Source organism: Phoenix dactylifera, chromosome 10 (genome assembly GCF_009389715.1).
Source record: "Phoenix dactylifera cultivar Barhee BC4 chromosome 10, palm_55x_up_171113_PBpolish2nd_filt_p, whole genome shotgun sequence".
Classification (NCBI taxonomy): Eukaryota; Viridiplantae; Streptophyta; class Magnoliopsida; order Arecales; family Arecaceae; genus Phoenix; species Phoenix dactylifera.
The window spans coordinates 2808775-2827946 of NC_052401.1; the positions used below are offsets into that span (position 1 = coordinate 2808775).

General features: G+C 39.4%; 1 protein-coding gene across 1 annotated transcript; it reads right to left on the minus strand.

Moving 5' to 3' along the window:
• Window positions 1-13592: 13592 nt before the first annotated feature.
• On the minus strand, window positions 13593-19059 carry LOC103719942 (isocitrate dehydrogenase [NAD] catalytic subunit 5, mitochondrial). Its single transcript, XM_008809431.3, has 8 exons — window positions 18863-19059; window positions 18363-18535; window positions 15514-15834; window positions 15251-15412; window positions 15102-15176; window positions 14783-14892; window positions 14632-14704; window positions 13593-14281 (listed from the first exon to the last, which is right to left on the minus strand). The coding sequence occupies exons 2-8, from the start codon at window positions 18531-18533 to the stop codon at window positions 14090-14092; spliced, it is 1104 nt and encodes a 367-aa protein (XP_008807653.1). The 5' UTR covers window positions 18534-18535; window positions 18863-19059; the 3' UTR covers window positions 13593-14089.
• Window positions 19060-19172: the final 113 nt, after the last annotated feature.

Sequence of the window (19172 nt, forward strand, 5' to 3'; positions counted from 1 at the left end):
CCCAAAAATCTCTAGTTAATCCAGAACTAGATAGCATAGATCTGACTCTCTCAATTAGTGTGCGATTCATGCGTTCTGCCACACCATTTTGTTGAGGTGTACCTACTGTGGTTCTGTGTCTGACAATGCCCTCTAATTTGCAAAAGTCATTAAACTCAGTAGAACAAAATTCTAATCCATTGTCAGTTCGGAAGGTTTTCAACTTCCTATCAGTATGCCTCTCGACCATAGCCTTCCACTTCTTAAATGTGTCAAACACATCACTCTTATTTCTGATAGTGTATATCCAGACTTTGCGGGAGTAGTCATCAATAAAAGTGAGTAAATACCTAGATCCACCCTTAGATGTAATTGGGGCTGGTCCCCATAGGTCAGAATGAATATAATCTAATATACCAGCTGTCCTGTGCACGCTTGTAGAAAAGCTGACCCTGTGTTGTTTTCCGAACACACAATGCTCACAGAATCCAAGTGCACCAACCTTCTGACCACTTAGCAAACCACGTCTGCTCAGCTCCTGTAAACCCTTGTCTGAGATGTGGCCCAATCTCTGATGCCACAGGTGTGTCAACTGCTCAGTGGAAGACTGTACTGCTGAAGCCTGTCCAACTATTGTACTACCATCCAAATAGTAAAGGGTCCCACACAATTTCCCTTTCAATAAAGTCAATACTCCTTTATTGATAGTTATTGATCCTCTACTCCATCTGCCCTCGAAACCTGCACTATCGAAAGCATGTACTGAGAGAAGGTTTCTCTTTAGTTGAGGAACATATCTGACATCGTCCAAAGTCACGACAGTGTTTGCATTAGATTTAATTTGAACTGTACCAACACCTTCCACTTTACAAATACCATCATCTCCAAGAAGAACGGTGCCCCCCTCACATGATCTAAAAGAAGAGAACCATTCCTTATGAGGTGTCATGTGGAAAGATGCTCCAGAGTCCACAATCCAAGTATCAGGATGACTGACACTGCAAGCAGCTGTAAATACTGCATCATTATCATTACTGTTGTGACCTGCTGATGAAACTGCAACCGTTGCCGAGTCTGAGACGGTTCCTTTATCCTTTTGTTCCCTCTCTTTCTTAGACTGTAGTAGTCTACATTCTGATTTCCAGTGGCCTGGTTTCTTACAATAGTGACAAACACATGGTCTTCTAGACCTAGACTTTGATCTGGTTTTGGATTTGCTTCTACCTTGTCCACCTTTCTTCTGCTCATCTCTACCTCTAACTATAAGTCCTTGAGCTGGAGTCTGAACTTGATGTTGTAGCTGTACTTTCAATCTAAGCTCATTGGATAACAAAGTAGCTTCTACCTCTTCAAGACTTATTGTCTCTTTTCCATAGAGCATAGTAGTAGTAATATGCTCAAAGGACTTAGGCAATGAGTAGATGAGGATCAAAGCCTTGTCTTCTTCATCTACTTCAACACCAATATTTGATAAATCAAGTAGGAGCTTATTATACTCATCCAAGTGATCTTTGAGTGAAGTCCCTTCTGCCATACGAAATGTGTGCAACTTTCCCCTCAAATACGATCTATTAGTAAGGAATTTTGCCATATATAGACTCTCCAATTTTTCCCATACTCCCTTAGCTGTATCAAGATCCACAACATTTCGCAGGACTTTATCACTCAAACCCGAAAACAAAGTTCCTAGTGCTCTCTCATTAATCTCTTCTTTGACAGCCTCATTATCTCCTGGGATTGCATCCATACCCTTGAGGGCTTTTGCTACACCCTCCTTAACCAACAGGTATTTCATTCTTACCTTCCATAGTGAGAAGTCCCCTGTGCCATCAAATACAACCACTTCATGCCTTATAGTAGTGGAATGTGAAACAGAAGCCGAATCGTTAGCCCTAGATGAATTTTGTTGCCCAACAGTAGCCATAGCTCTGATACCAATTGTTGAGATTACTGGGCACAAAACTCACTGTATCCGGCTTACCAATTAACAATTGGTCTCATTCAGGCATTCCATCAAACACATCACAGGCATGAAAAGATAAGCACAAAGACACCAAATTTACGTGGTTCGGCAGCAAGTGCCTACATCCACGGGGAGGAGGAGCAATCCACTATATCAATCTTCCCAATAGGGTACAAACATAGATACATAAGAGCCCAAAATATGGACTGCCAAATGATCACAATATGAGGCAATATAAAACCAAATATAAAGCAAGAAACAACCTGATCGGATCACCCTTCTGCAGCCACAATGATAGATCAAAAGTGTAGTATGCAAATCAACCTTTCTACTGCTCCAATGGTAGATCAAATGAGTATCAAAACCATACCTTCCCTTGTTGCAATTTCTGTGAACAGCAAAGAAGAAAGGGGCTCACGGAAACAGGGAAGCCACAGGAAGAAGCCACGGTTGAAGAAGGAAAGAAGGAAGAAAGCCTCCAGCGAGTGAAGACAAAGGGGAACCCAAGTCGGATGTTGCCAGGAGACCGAGAGCGCACGGGAGGATGAAGAAGATGGGTGCGGCGGCTGAAATCCCTTTCACCCTAAAACAAAACAAAACCCTTCATCCCACGGGAAAAGAGGTAACATGTACCTTTTATATAATGAAATGTCATTTTGCAAATAGGTCCCTCTCAAAGCCACTATTTGGAGCAAAGTCCAAAATAGTCAACGTTCTACGAAAGTAGTGACATCGACAACCTACTTGTTAAGGTAATCTATTTCCATCAGCATTGGCATCGATTTTCTTCACTGCAGGACGGAAATATTGGAACGTGACAAGATATAACAAGACGTGTGGGAGTGTGGGACCTAGGTTTGATCTTCTCTTTGACCTGGTTTTCAGCTGAACTTTCACCCATCCTAATCTTTTAGGACAATGTATATATTTTCGATACTCTATCATTGAAGAAAAATTAGCAACACTCTAGTATTTGGAATATTGGCACACTATGTGAAGCTAATGAAAATGGTCCCTAACGTTTGACCAAAATGAAAGGTAGTATCACTAAAGGGAAGTGGACATATGGAATTCCTAAGCTTCACTAATGATGAAAGGGAAAAGTGGACCACCCCACAAAATACAATTAAAGCACCTGAATCTGACGGCAAGCATAATCTCAAAAGAATGGCTTTGGTAGGCACGGCCTCGACAAGAATGACCGTGACGAGAACGACCTTGGCATGCACGACCTGGGCAGGCACGACCTCGACAGAGCAAAGCCCTATTGATCTCGAGCCGACCTCGACTCCACCAACAATCAAGCCGGTCCGCTTAAGGAAAGGACCATCAAATCCTCCATATCCGGAATTAAATCCCGCAATCTCCGCCACAACGGTTGTCAATATTTGAATCCACGCAATCTCAACTGATCGCCAGCTAGCCCGAAATCTCGGGTCATCTAAGGTAACTCATTTAAACCAAGATTTGCGCATTTACGTCCGATTGCGTGTAACCGCGTCCCCCCTCCTATAAAAAGCTTGGAAATATAAGCTTGTCTTTTTATAGCCAATTAGTTTTAAAAACATAAATATGATAACAATGGCGGAGGCAGTGGAGCTGCTAATGTTGATAGGGTGGATAGTAGCGATATGGCGGCGGCGACGATGACACACGGCGGAGGTGAAATTTATGGTGGTGACAAAATATACAATTTTTTTTTATTTTCAAAATATAAAAAATATTTTTATTTTCTAGAATAACAAAAATATTTTTTTTAAAAAAATAATACAATAATATTAATACTAAATATAATTTTTATCCTGATTTTTATAATTATATTTTTAAAAATAAAAAATAAGAAATCTAAATATGGTACCATGCGAGCAGCTGATGTTATTAGAATCCAAGTATCCAACCTACAAGCCACCACGTTCTCATCCTTTATTCGCTGAAAAAACTTTTTCTCGAATCGCCAACCCCATGCACCCGCGAGCTGACTTTGCTGCATATATGCCAAGCTCTGCGTGATGCAAGGCGTGTGGGGTCTGGAGGGAGAAAACCGTGTCCTTCCTATATATTATATGAGACCTCAAAAGATTGCTCGCATTTCGTCTCTGGTCCTCTCCCTTTCTCCTCTTCCTCTTCGATTTGTATAGGGTTTAATATATACAAGCATGAAGGCGAGCAGGGAACAGAAGACCAGCTCTTCACATGAGAAGAAACGGAAGAAAATACCACCAATAAGAGGTGAAATTAAACGGCAAATAATGGGCTCCCTACTGCACAGCATCAGGCTCCTTTCTAAGCGTGTCCTCTCTTATGTTTGTTGTTCTTCAGATACCTCTATTTAGTCCTGTAATCTGTTTATAAATATGGCTACATTGTGGCATGTAAACTACCTTGCTTCTTCTCATTGGAAGTCTAATTTTCAGTGATAATAGAAGTAAATTTTTCTTAATGTTGCCTACATCCAGCTTTGGATTGGTATTATTCCATTTACAAGGTATTGTGAACGGCAAGGAGAGGACTGCAGTGAAGGTGACGTGTGTGAAGTTGATCCATGCAAACAAGAGATCCGAATGGCTGCAAAAATTTGGGCTGAGCGAAGCCCACTACTGAGTTCATCGATTCCTTTGGTTAGAAATCTCATGGATACGAGATCAGCATATGCAAAGTAAGCAGAAGGCATGCAATGTTGACAAAGTCCACAATATAAATTTTTTATCAGAGTAATTTTTCTGTATCAGCAATCTGCTAAATATTGACGATTTCCATCATAAATATCTCGAGTTCGTATTTATGCTTCCATGGCAAGCTCTATCCGTCTCTTACCACTTGCAATTCAAATTTTTCATAGTTCTTGCTCATATTTTAAGATCATAGATATAGATTAAGAATTCAAGAAAGCTTGGACAGCAGAGGTTGCCCCTAACATGAACACTAATTGAAACAGGATTCATGAAGCTAGCCAACACCAAATTGTCAATATGAGCCTAGTCAATTAGAAGTCAATTTTGTTGTCATCATTAAATGATGGGAAATTTTGAAGTAGATCCCATGGGATGATCATTCTCAGCCCTCGATCCAAGGGTTAGGGTGGTCCTCAGGTTCACCGAGTAACTCCTGACTATTGTATCAGATCGAGCCAAGGCTCATATATATCAGTAACTCTCAGCTGGCCCTGTTGATCCTAGAGGACATTTTGGTCCTCTTGTGTATGTGGGGTTCGGGCAGGCTGTGATATTGGACCTTGTTTTTCTGATTAAGAGCCCTCTACCCTATCATCTTAGACTTTAGAGTCTTTCATATGCTAAAATGAGTCTCTAAAGTGAAAGACCAGGATCCTAGGAGCTAAGGGAGTCACGGTCCCATTTCGCCCGTGTCGGTTATGAATGCTATCTTGATTGATCCACTGAACACAAATATGGATTGTTTGAGATATTTCATGATTTGTGTGAATTATGCCACACCGTATTATTTAGGTTTTTTTGATTAGTATACTAGTGCATAACCAATTTGGACTAAAGATATGCCTACATAAGTTTTCAAACACTTCTCTTTTAGTGCATAACCAATATGACGCTAAACACATATCTGCACACATGTTCTTATACATTTGTCTCATCTAAATCATAACATCCTTCCCAGTCAAGAGTCAATTCAATCAAATCTAATCACAAATACTACAGATTGCGATCAATCTCATATGGGCCCATGCAATAATAATCCTGGTCCACGTGAGCCATAGATCCAATCCGCTTTGGTACTATCTATGTTTAGGCTAAAGAAGATGTTAGTGTCAATTTCTACAACTAGTGTCCATCAAGTTTGGAAGCATTTGACTAAGATCCCGTAAGATATTCTGCTATCCTTTGTCAACATCTAGAATAGTGCACATTAGAAACTTGTTCATATCAAATCCCAACATATTGAGAAAAGCAGATTTGGACTAAAGATATGCCAACATAGGTCTTCAAACACTTCTCTTTTAGTGCATAACTAATATGACGCTAAACACATATTTGCACACATGTTCTTATGCATTTATCTCATCTAAATCTTAACATCCTTTCCAAGTCAAGAGTCAATTCAATCAAATCTAATCACAAATACTACAGATTGCAATCAATCACATATGGGCCATGCAATAATAATCCTGGTCCACATAGGTCATAGATCCAATCCACTTTGGTACCATCTATGTTTAGGCTGAAGAAGAGGTTAGTATCAATTTCTACAACTAGTGTCCATCAAGTTTAGAAGCATTTGACTAAGATCTTGATAAGATATTCTACTATCCTTTGTCAGCATCTAGAATAGTGCGCATTAGAAACTTGTTCATATCAAATCCCAAGATATTGAGAAAAGCGGATTTGGACTAAAGATATGCCTACATAGGTCTTCAAACACTTCTCTTTTAGTGCATAACCAATATGACGCTAAACACATATCTGCACACATGTTCTTATGCATTTGTCTCATCTAAATCTTAACATCCTTTCCAAGTCAAGAGTCAATTCAATCAAATCTAATCACAAATACTACAGATTGTGATCAATCTTATATGGGCCCATGCAACAATATTTCTGGTCCACATGGGTCATAGATCCGATCCACTTTGGTACTATCTATGTTTACGCTAAAGAAGAGGTTAGTATCAATTTCTACAACTAGTGTCCGTCAAGTTTAAAAGCATTTGACTAGTATCCTAGTAAGATATTCTGCTATCCTTTGTCAGCATCTAGAATCCACTGTCCGCATTAGAAAGTTGTTCATATCAAATCCCAACATATAGAGAAAAAGTCTGATTTTAAGAAATTTCATCCTTCAGTTATTGTATTGCTTTGTGTCCCATGATACCATCTTGGCTTGTGTTACTAGTACATATCCATTTTGATAAATGACACATCACCTCCCTGGCATCATCTTCTTCACATATAAGGAAGAGAGCAGTGAAAGCATATTCTTGTGATGATATTTCATCTTTTTTTAATACTACATGCATGTGATTTTTTTTGAGGCACTTGTATCATTATCTGTGATCTATTCTATGAGGCCAATTAGTCTATTTACTGTTGAAGAAATTTCTTGACAATATTTGTTTTAATGAGGTTGCGAACATTTCAAAATCATTGCATTGCAAAACAGAATGACAAACTCAAAGGATGATTAAAGATTACTTTGTGCATAGAACACAATGTGGTGTCCAAAAGAAGTAGAGCCAGTGTCTTAGATACAATGTCAAATGTAGTTAAGATACAATATCAAATATAGCTAAGATATTCGGTATGTCATCTATACCGTATACCAGTATGATATGATACTCTCCATATTGTCGGGTTCGGTATGATATGGTGTACCATGGTGTATGATAATTAATCTGTTGGTAGTTTATGCGGTTAGATCGTGAAGGGGTTTAAAGAGACTTCGGATGTCTCTTGCTTGCACGAATTCACGTATCAGATGAACAATGTAAATGGAAAGGAAATAGAACCGGCAATTTGGAGCTAATAAAGGACATCTGAATGCTAGTTGCTCATCACTCAGGGAATTTCATCTGGAAGGATTACGAGCCTGTGTCGGAGCCTTTTTGTAACTTGTTGTTTTTTGATCTTATTGGCCGCATTTATATCCGCCGGATGTGAGCCGCCGTTGTACCAAAAAATAAAATAAAATAATGCTAGCTGTTGCAACTCCCCTTGTCATTAGCTTCATAATTTGGTCATCCACAAAGTTTGTCTAAGAATATCCAAGGAAGATTTTTTCTAATAGTTTGATTGACGTATTTTACTAGGGATGGCGTTGAAAGGATTCATTGGTGCAGTAGCATGTTTGGCAGCAGAGCGGTGTTCTTCGGGTGGTTCTATATACACCCCCCCTATTGCTCAGGACACCCCCCAAAAATTAAAAAAAAAATAAATACTCTCTACACCCCCCATTTGCTAAGGACACCCCTAAAAAAATTAAAAATTCCTAAATTACCCCCCACCCTCCCCACCCCCTCACCTAAATTGCTCTCTACACCCCCCAACCCCCCCCCCACCCCGCTCTTCCCCTCCAAAACACCTCGCCAACGCCCAAAACCCCCCCGTTCCCCCTTCTCCCTCTCGTCGCCGGCATTCTCCCGATCTCCGACCACCTCGCCGGCTTCTCCCGGAACCACCTCGCCGGCTTCTCCCGAAATTTTTTTTTTCACGGTTCGTGCTCCGTTCGGCACTGGATCGCCGAACAAAAGGCTTCTGTTCGGCTGAACAGTGCCGGACAGAAGCCTTCTGTTCGGCACTGTGCAGCCGAACAGATCTGTTCGGTTGAGGGTTGCCGAACAGAAGGCTTCTGTTCGGCACTGTTCAGCCGAACAGAAGCCTTTTGTTCGGCGATCCAGTGCCGAACGGAGCACGAACCGTGAAAAAAAAAAATTTCGGGAGAAGCCGGCGAGGTGGTTCCGGGAGAAGCCGGCGAAGTGGTCGGAGATCGGGAGAATGCCGGCGACGAGAGGGAGAAGGGGGAACGGGGGAGGAGGGGTTTAAGGGGGGTTTGAGGGGTTTTTTTTTTTTTTTCTTTTCAAAACGAAATGGAGGAGGAGGAAGGGGGGGTGTATGAGAAAATTTCAAGGGCAATATGGTAATTACACTAAAGGTTAGTTTGGGTATTTTTTTTTTGATTTTTGGGGGGTGTCCTGAGCAATAGGGGGGGTGTATATAGAACTACCCGTGTTCTTCCATCGGTCAACAAATCCAGTTCCTCTTCCAGATTCCAAAATGTGTTCACACGCTAGAAGCCACATTTCTTACAACATAAGGACAAGTAGAAGTTGAAAGATTGCGACATGACACAAAAAAATCCGAGGGATGGCAATAAGGGTGGGGTAGGATCAAATATGGATCGAGTTGGATACGGCCAGATTAAAAATTCATCAATCTAAATCCGATCTCTTTATTAAATAGGTCAAAATTTCAAATCAAAATCAGACCAATTTATTAAATAGTTAACTTGATTCAACCACATTACCCATTTATTAAATAGATTAAACGGATTATATGAGTTAGACGGATTTTAAATGGATTAAATTGATTTAAATGGGTTAAACAGATCAGGTTAAATATGTTAGAAACAGATCAAGCAAGTTTCAAACAGGTCAAACAGGTTAAATAGGTTGGGTTCAATTATTAAATAGGTCAAAATAGATGAACGAGTAAATGTTTAAATATGAATCCAACCCATTTAATAAACAGGTTTTGACTGTTTAACCTATTTACAAACTAAATTTATTTATGTCAAATCCAAACCAGCTTAAAGCGAGTCGTTCACAGGTTGGATTAACGGGCAGATCATAAATTGCCACACCTAGTTTCAGCTCTCCATAAGTCAAGTTCATTGATAGATCCAACCAAGCCTTTTAAGTGCATGAGCCGGATTATAAATATAATTAAGAATTATTAGGACTTCTAATGTATGACTTAAATGCCTATAAACTTGCTTATCGAATATATATATATATATATATATATATATATATATATATATATATATATATATATATATATATATATAAACTGACTTTTATCCGCTATTAGGAAAAACAAAAGATGATGATTCGACGTGGGAGGCATCTTGTTCAAATGTTGGTTGTAGCTTTGTCTGGTAGCAATTGATAGGGGGAAAAAAAAAGTGGTCGAAGCTGGCAGTACCATTTTAATCACATATGGCTTAAAATCATTTAACTGCAACCAGCTGGCCAGCAGCTAAAACATGGGATGCAGGGTCCAAGAAGTATCAGATATGTCTTGGGGCTTATTAGTGAAGTTCTATCTGGATGGGGCAAAGAAGAGCAGTGACAAGCTAAATAATAAGGGTTGATACACAAGGATATGCCACTAATGTCAGGTGAGCCGAAAAGTGATCAAAAGAAAGATAGAGAGTAGTCTGAGGCCATATGCCTCAATTTTCAAGAATTTTTGCCACCGCTACACTACCATTTGAAAGAGATAGATAAGGAATGTAGCATTGGGCTACTGTAGAGGAATATAATGTTGGGCTAGGAAAAGAGTATAGCACTGGGCTATAGTGATGAAAGCTAAGTTACTCTTACTCCTAAAGTAGAACTCACGCACTTGATCGCACCAATTAGAATACGGTTTCGATACATGGATCTCAAAGCAAGCCAATACGTGCATCCCAGTTGGTCTCGCACCATTTCAGCCAACTGGGCTGCATTCACAAAATTTCCTCTCTCAGCTCCCTGGTTAGTAGATTGAGCAGGGAAAGTTGATCTCGGCATTGACTAGTAAAGAGAATTATTATATACATATAAGGCACCCGGATTGTATTGGGGTTGCCCTCTAGCATAGAAATTTTGCATCACTGTTTGTTAAGGTGAATAGCTTTAACTATCTTGTGAGTTGGGATACGGTCGGTAGATCCAAATAAGAAGGAGAACTTGGCATAAAGAATATAAAAAACATGAACTTAGCTCTGTTAGCAAAATGGGCATAAAACTTATTGGTAGATACTGAAACTAGTTGAAGGAACCAGATCAGTAGCTCTAATTATTATAGAAGAAAGTTTGGCATGAGGGTCCATCAAAGCCTCATTAAACTCTCCCCTATTTGGAAAGAATATCTGCAAGGACTTTTCAGCCTTTTGGAATTGTACGTCTTTCAGGTTGGGAGATCGGAGCTATATGAAATTCTGAAAGGATACTTGGGTCGGTACCACTTTTGTTGTCCATCTTTTTTATGACCTTTATTCCTATGCAGTGAAAGAGAATATATCAGTTACTTCACAATGGAGTTAGAGAATGTTTCAGTGAAAAATCTCTCTTCATGGCGTATTGTCTCAAGTTCAAATGTCTCAATTGTAGACCATGTTGGATCTCCATTTCATAGTTAGACCATCTAGAATTGCTGACACTCCCGTCTGGAAACTCACACAGCATGGCTTTTACATAATTTACTCTTAATATAGATTTTTCAATACGGTGGACTCTTAATCATCTGGAAGGTAATAGTTTCAGAGAAGCTTAAGGTATTTCTTTGGCTTGCTTTGAAGAACAAACATCACATAGGTGAGGTCCTTACCAAGAAGGGATGAGCTGTGAGTACAGGCTGCTCTTTTTCTGATTGTAATATGGAATCCATTTCTCATCTTTCCATGGATGCCATTCATCAAGAGTAGCTAAATGGTTTTGAAATCTTGTCTAAATGTCAAAGGATGGCCAGCTAATTTTCACTCTTTGTGGGCATCTTGGAGGAATAGGCATACTCAACCAATCTTAAGAAGAACATGGGATTCAAATGTCTATATTTTGGCATATGTAGCTCAAGCGGAATAAGAGAATCTTTTTATATTGGCAGACATCCGTTTTTTTATAGTCTTTGAATTAATTAAATCGAGCAGAGAAAGTACTTTATTTCCTCCACATTTCAAAAAAAGTTGGGTAAAAAATATACATGAAATCCAAAGAAGTTGTCGCCATTGAGATAGAGGGTGGGGGAATCCGCTTTGTCTACTTTCTCAACCGCATCGTCCCTGGATTTCCATCCACTGATAGCATCCCATGCATGTGAACGGATGGCTCTAGGGTGGACCTCTCATCAGGTCCTCATTTATTTTTTGTAGGCCCCCACACCCCCAATGTCCTCAGTTTTAATTAGGTGGCATCTTGGAATGAGCCCAAGCATCAATTGAAATGATTGATAGTGTAGTGCAGAACCTAGAGAAAGTCTGCATCTGACCATATATTATATATATTTATATGGCACCAAGCGCTGCATTCCCCTTCCAATAGAAACCATCTCAGGTCTTCTCCTTCTCTCCCTACCTTCCTCCCTTTCGGTTTTAATAGCAGCAGTGTGAAGAAAAGCATGGGTCCTAAAGAGAAGAGAATACCACCGAGAAGAGGCGAGATTAAGCGTGGGATCGGCCGCTCTATCTTGCACTGCATCGGCCATCTCTCTAGGTCTCTCATCTCTTGTATCTTGTGTTCTAGCGACACTCCCCCTCCCTCATATTCTTCATCTTAGTCTCATCACCTTCTAGCTTCAATTCTTCATTATATATATATATATATTCCTGGTTATAGAAAGGTTGGTTTTATCTATGGATGTTGCTGTCTCTGCGTTGGGTTGTAATGCTACTTGCTCTTCCTTTTTTTTCCTTCCACCGGTGTCGAGTCTCTCACAAGCTACTGGCTTTGGAATTTGGTGCCGTTCCGATAACAAAAAGGAGTCGTCTTTGATTCGAAAGGGACCGGGGGGGTGGGGGAGGGGATAGCCAAAAGCATTTGTTTGGTTTGGATTCACAATTACTTGTAATATGTTCTCTGTTCATGAACTTGAGGACTTCATCATCTTGTTCTCAGAGAAGGTGCTCTTAGAAGTACATTGTACTTGAGAGCTTGGGTCGATGATGGACTTCTTCCAAGTCAATAAGGTTAGAAGATACGTATTAACTTGAATATTAATTGATAGAAGGATGTTTCTTCCTAGCATCTGGGTCATGTCAACTAAATGTGGAAATGAAATGTTAATTTATAGGCTGCTTCTAATGTGCACTTGGATGTCAAGATTTGTGGCAGAAGATTGATTGATGTCTGGGATGTCGACGCCCCGCTGACTGAAACGAGCACACCGGCCGGCTGTATCTTTGACTCTTTGGTCTGGGACAATCAAGTAGGGCCCCAATCTATTGGGTTGGATTCATGACCTAGGTTTGGACTACTTATTTCGTTGGATTCAGGTCAACCCCAGCAAGCCCACTAAGATATCATTTGATAATGTTAATTATTGTTCAAGAAACTGTAATTTTTATAGTAAATAATAATGCAGGCTTTTAGAGAACTTTTGGAAGTAAGAAATGAAACACGCCGCACGCACGCGCACATATATATATATATATATATATATATATATATATATATATATATATAATATATATATATATATATATATAATATATAATGTAGACACACGGACGGATAACTATTACCAATCTGCCACTACTAAGTACACTTCATGGGTTCACTAAACTTTCGACCATCTTACAAGGTATATTTTTTAAAATTGATGGTCCATCCTCTTTAGTGTTCATGCGAGGCGGACCGAGCATTGGTTGCTACCCACTAACACCTCATGATTTTTTAACTACTAGGGTGTTCATTAGAGGTAAAAATGCTTATTTTATCACCAATGATTGGCCGAAACCTGCTTACACTCTAAATTTTTGGGTTTTGAAAGAAAGATTTCATTTTCTATCTCAGAATTTGGGTATTTAATTCTCACAAAATCTGTTTCAGTAGCTGCGGAACGGGGCATAATTTACTGGGGTGTTTTGCAAGAGTACTGACAGAATAACAGGGATAAGGTATCGATCTCGAGCTAAAGTTGATTGACAAAAAGTTTCAAGTGGATGGTTAGAGGATAAATTGGGAGGTAATTGGGATCTTCTTGCCATTCTATGGCTTCAGCAATAACCATCTATTAAATTTCACGCACTGGCTAAAAATACGAACAATCTTAACCATGAGGCACAAAACACTGTATCAAGCAAACAAACACCTCATTTTCAGTATATGATCCCACAAACGATCTCAACCATATAAAGAGATTCCAGTATTGATGATTCAGCAATGCTGGCAGAATGAGGAACATTTAAAAAGTTTTAACATAGCTGAAAAATAATATGATATTATGCCTAAATTTTTTCCTGAAAAAGAAAAAAAAAACAAAATCATGGCCCTACCACAGCCAACAAATGTATCAATTTATCACAATACGAGCAGTCACATCTCAGAGATTTTTTTATTTTTGGCAGAAAAATCTCAGAGCCTTTTGCAGTAACTTGAATTTCATGCGTCTAGTATCTCCTTAATGTGGGTCTATGGCTGTGGATTCTTCCTCTGGCATTAAATGCCGAGAATGAACAAAACCGGTATATCCAAAAGCTGGAACAAATGAATGCCGCTTCCTGCCCCGAGCACAGGTGATTATTACATCAATAGTTCGATTAACAAGGCAAACCGTGAAGAAACAGCTAAAAAAAAAAAAACTGAGAGCGTTATTCTCTCTCATGCAGTGCGCTCAGTACTTTTAAAACAATAGTTGGGCTAATAAACACCCAAGTAGTATTTCTCCGCATGCATGATGACCAGAAAATAATCCAAAATTCTTAGAGATGATCACAGACTGCCTTTGTAAAATCAGTTGTTGATGAGTTGCCACCAAGATCAACAGTCCGATACTTCCCTTCTGCGATGGTGCTAAGTATGGCATTGTGGATCTGATCAGCTTTATCACTGAGCTTCAAGTGGCGTAGCATCATAACCGAGCTCAGCAAGAGGGCAGTGGGATTTGCAAGATTCTGGAACAACCAATGAAGAAATGACATCAGACAAGCTCAACCAACATCAGTCTTGCCATACAAAGGACATACAAGAAGGTGGTCAGATGGCATGCACACAGAATTGGATTTACAATACACTAAATTTAGATGAACTAATGGATGTATATACACAAGTAACATAAGCACAACTGCATGCATGTGCCAACAGTGCTTCCGTGGACATGCCAAAGGCCCACAAGTACAAGAAAATAATCATATACATTCATGCAATGCAAGTATACATGTCTACGTATGTTATTTGTGGCATTGAGAAATAAAACCAACGAGCAAAACTTGATGAAAGTTGGGGGTTGTCACTTGTCAATCACCTTGCCAGCAATATCAGGAGCTGAACCATGTACAGCTTCGGCCAGAGCAATGCCTCCTTCACCAATGTTGCAGCTGGAAAAAGAGAAGGGCAAATAAGTTTTATATGTTTTTGCCATCCATGATCTGAAGAAACAAAAAAAAGGCAATTACCTGGGAGTTAAGCCCAAGCCGCCAATCAAACCAGCACAAAGGTCACTAATTATATCTCCATAGAGATTAGGCATCACCAACACATCGAATAGAATAGGATTTTTCACAAGCTGTTACAAGCAAGGACAAAATTAGGCATGAGAAAAGAAGGGGGGAAAAGACTAATTGGTTTCAAAATGTAAATTGCATTAGAAAATGAATCTTCAGCCTCCAGGTGTATGTATTTGCACTAGGAGAATCTCATTTCTTAAGCATATTTAGAGAAATTGTACATAAACCCAATTTTGATATTTCATAGTTAAGTCTAATTCAACCATACCATCATACAACAATTGTCAATGATGACTTCCTCATAAGTTATCTCAGGGTACTTCTCAGCAACCTCACGGCAACACTGCAGACAAAAACAAAAATGAAATTACTATTCTTCCTCCAATTCAAAAATAATAGACACAATATTCACCGTACCTTTAGAAACAGGCCATCAGTCTTCCTCATGATGTTGGCTTTGTGGATAGCAGACACCCTTTGTCGGCCATTAGCCTTTGCATAATGAAAAGCATATTCTGCCACCCTTAAACTTGCCTGACGGGTAATGATCTTAAGACTTTCTACAACACCTCTCACCACCTACAACCATGCATGAAATCTTACAGTGAATAACCATAACATACAAGTCAAACGTCAATAAAGAGGAAAATGATAACATGCACATCCAGTAGAAAGCTTACCTGGTGTTCGAGACCACTGTACTCCCCTTCCGTATTTTCACGAATTGTAACAAGATTTACATCATCATATCGAGTTTTATAGCCTGAAAGGCTGTAGCAAGGTCTAACATTGGCATAGAGACCAAGTTCTTTCCTTAAAGTAAGGTTCAAAGACCTGTGGCCCTTTCCAATAGGTGTGGCCATAGGGCCCTTCAAGCCCACACCATTTCTCCTCACTGACTCCAGACTTTCCCATGTTAGAAAGCTCTCTGTTCTAGGATCTACTTTGTCACCCACAAAATGTTCTTCCCATTCTATGGGCACTCCTGCAGCATTGAAAACCTGCACTGACATATCTAATGTTACACATCTCGAGAAAAATGTACAAAATATTGACGGTATTATCTTCATAATGTCAGGGTAAGTTTAGCATGATAATCCTTAAGAAGACAAGAAATACATGAAGCTATGTCTACAAATATCTCTGATATGGCAAACCAAAAAAGGAAAAACGATGTACCTCCGATCATGTATTAGGAAAAGAAAGAAAACGAAAAAAGGGCATCTGTACATGTACTTTGCATGTGAAAACTGGATATGCGAAGAATATTATTTATGTGAAAGTACAAGAACTGATGCAGACTTTTTTTCCTACATGATGCCAAATTTGCAAAATCCATGATTTTGTTAACCATTTTGCTCGGGTATCTACTACAAGTGGAATCCTCCAAATCAAAACATCCAAGTAACGATCAAGTACAAGACAGCAGGCAACCCTTTTGGACTTCAAGGTTTCAATCATCAATAACACAAATTCCAAGCAACGGTTCAAGCACTGTAATGACATCAGACCAGGTACCAGAACCATGTATTGATGTGGTCTGGCTGCTTGAAAATTCAGCTGCAAATGAAAAACAATTCAACCCAGATAGATAGTTTACCATTTGAACCATTCAAGTCATCGTAAACATTTGGCTTTATGCAAATCAGCTGGGTTACTGGTTGCATCTAAAGAAGGACAAGAAAAAAGAGGGAAAACACAGCTGAAAACCTGACTGAAAAGTACTTTTTCTGTAGTTCTCATGGTTCCCATAACTAATAGAAGAAAAGGAGAAACTTGAACATAAATCAAAGGACATAAATAGCTCAATTATAAACAAATAATACGAAATTGAATACCAAACCATAATTGCATAAATATCCACACACATTATGACTTTGGTCCTTGCATCCAGAAACAAGCATAACAGCCTCCTAGTCCAATCATTTCAATTGGGACAACCAGAAGAAAGCACATTGTTCAATAAAAAACAAATATAATAAATTGAATATCTACCCATGATTGCATAAATATCCACCCATATTATAACATTGGTCCTTGCATGGATTCCAGAACTGGCAGAACAGGAAGATACTGTCGGTACTATACCATTTGATGCAAAACCGGCACCAGTATGGGTGCCACAACACTAAAACAACATAGGATCAAGATGTATCAGCTGTCTCGATCGATATCGATCGGTACCAAGGCCATTATGATTAGTATGAAGCGCTATAAATTGAGACAACCTTTTTTTTTGAAAAGAGCATGGGAATAGGATGAATTGACATCTCAATCGATCTGGCCAGTACGAACCAATACCAAGGTCAATTTGGCCAATATAATCCGATCTCTAGCAAGATGACAATTTTCCTAAAAAATGTGGAGGGTCATGCTGGCTGACGCAACGTAAAGTGTGAGACAAATCCTTCGGTCATTAAACTTGGTACGAATCACACCAGAAAATAGAAATAAAATTATTTGACTCAATAATAAAAGGAAACATGATAATATTATTCCACCAGAAAGATATGAAAATCTAGTGAAAACCAATGCTGACAGCTGACTCTAATGAAAAATCCATAGGGCTTTTTACCAAAAATCATTGAATATCACGAGTGAGCTCATGGGATGGAAAGAAAAATCACATATTGAGTTGTTGAAGTTCCCGACCACGAATTCTTTGCACTATGAATCCATCTGTCTAAATAGTTAAAAGTTTTGACCAAGAATGATAGGGACTAAGGAATGAAATTCATTCCTTATGCCAGAGACAGTTCACTCACATGGTTGTTGTGCTATAAGACAACAAATGCTAATAAGATTAATACAGTAGGCAATCAAATGAACCTCAATTCAATCCATATACATAATATGCATCAAAAAAAGATTGATTTAATATCAATATTTCATATCAAAACCCCAAAACAATTGGATAACCAACAAAATCCTCAAATTTGTGTATCATTATGGTACCAATACGCCCCATCTTTAGAGTCGATACAGTATGAGTCGATACCATACTGTTCATGGGAGAAACTAGCACCACCGTCAATTACAGACATCAGATGCACATAGCTGATATGTGTTTCTTCCTAAAGGTCCACTGTGGGTCAATGACTTAATTCTATAGGCAAAATCCCAGATATGTCTATAAAGTAACAACCTCATGGTCATAAGATACGGATGAACACACAATAGAAAGACACAAGCACATATGTGCAGCATACACAAACTTATAGACATATATGCACAGAACCAGATTCTTCTCTAACACTTGCTCAATGTCATTAACTGACTTCTAGAGGGGCAAGCAGTGGTGCCTTCTCTAACACTTGCTCAATTATATCATATAATTGAAATACAGTATTCAATGTATTTTGAAGGTTAATTTCTTATAAAGATAACAGATAAAACAACACAAAAAAGCATCGACCACAAGGCTCTGTGCTGCTGATTTCGAGACGAGATGAAGCAACAGGACTAGCAAAATCACAATATTTTTTGTCAGTTTACAGAAGAAGGAAAGCCAAGGCTCTTAGAAAAGAACCTGCTTGACAGACTCTGAAATCTCGGGCCCAATCCCGTCACCAGGAAAGAGAGTAGCTCGGATCGGTTCGCTTGGAGAAGCAGCGGTACAGAAATGTTGACTGCAACATGGGAAAACCCTGCTTGAGATCTGGTTGATCGAACTCCTCTGCAGAAGTCGACGGAGCGCCATAACTACAAAAATACGGCTTAGGGTTAGGCCCGACGCTCTTTAAAATCTCCGGAAAGAAAAATACAATACAATCAGAAAATTTAACACGATTAATCATCGTAAACACCTAAATCACAATTCGAATAGGATTAAGATTACCAATTACCGGGAAGGGAGAAAAAAAAACTTTTTGGACGTCTAATTTTCACGAGAAGTAGGGAACCTAGATCAAATTAAAGAACATTTTTGCACAAGATTGTAAAATAAATAACTTAAACCCTAGACCGAGTAATATAAACAAAAAAAAATCAAAAGATAAGAGAGCTTTACAAAAAAAACCTAGGAATTACCTGAATAGGAACGTGCAGTGGGGGATTCGAGGAGTGCGGCCTCGGGTTGTCGGCCGATCGGATCGCCGGCCTTTGCCTCTACCGCCGCTCCACGTCGCCGGGGACAAGGTTGGGGCCGGAGTGAGATCGGGCCGGGGAAGGAGAGAGAGAGAGAGAGATGACAAGACCTTGGACGACCCCTCAGCGTACCGCCACGCCACAAAATTGGGGAGGCCCGTTCGATTCACGCGCAGTTGGACTTCGATCACGATTCATGCTGAGCCGTCCGATTGGAATACCCCAACAATCACCGCTCGATATGCCATGCGGG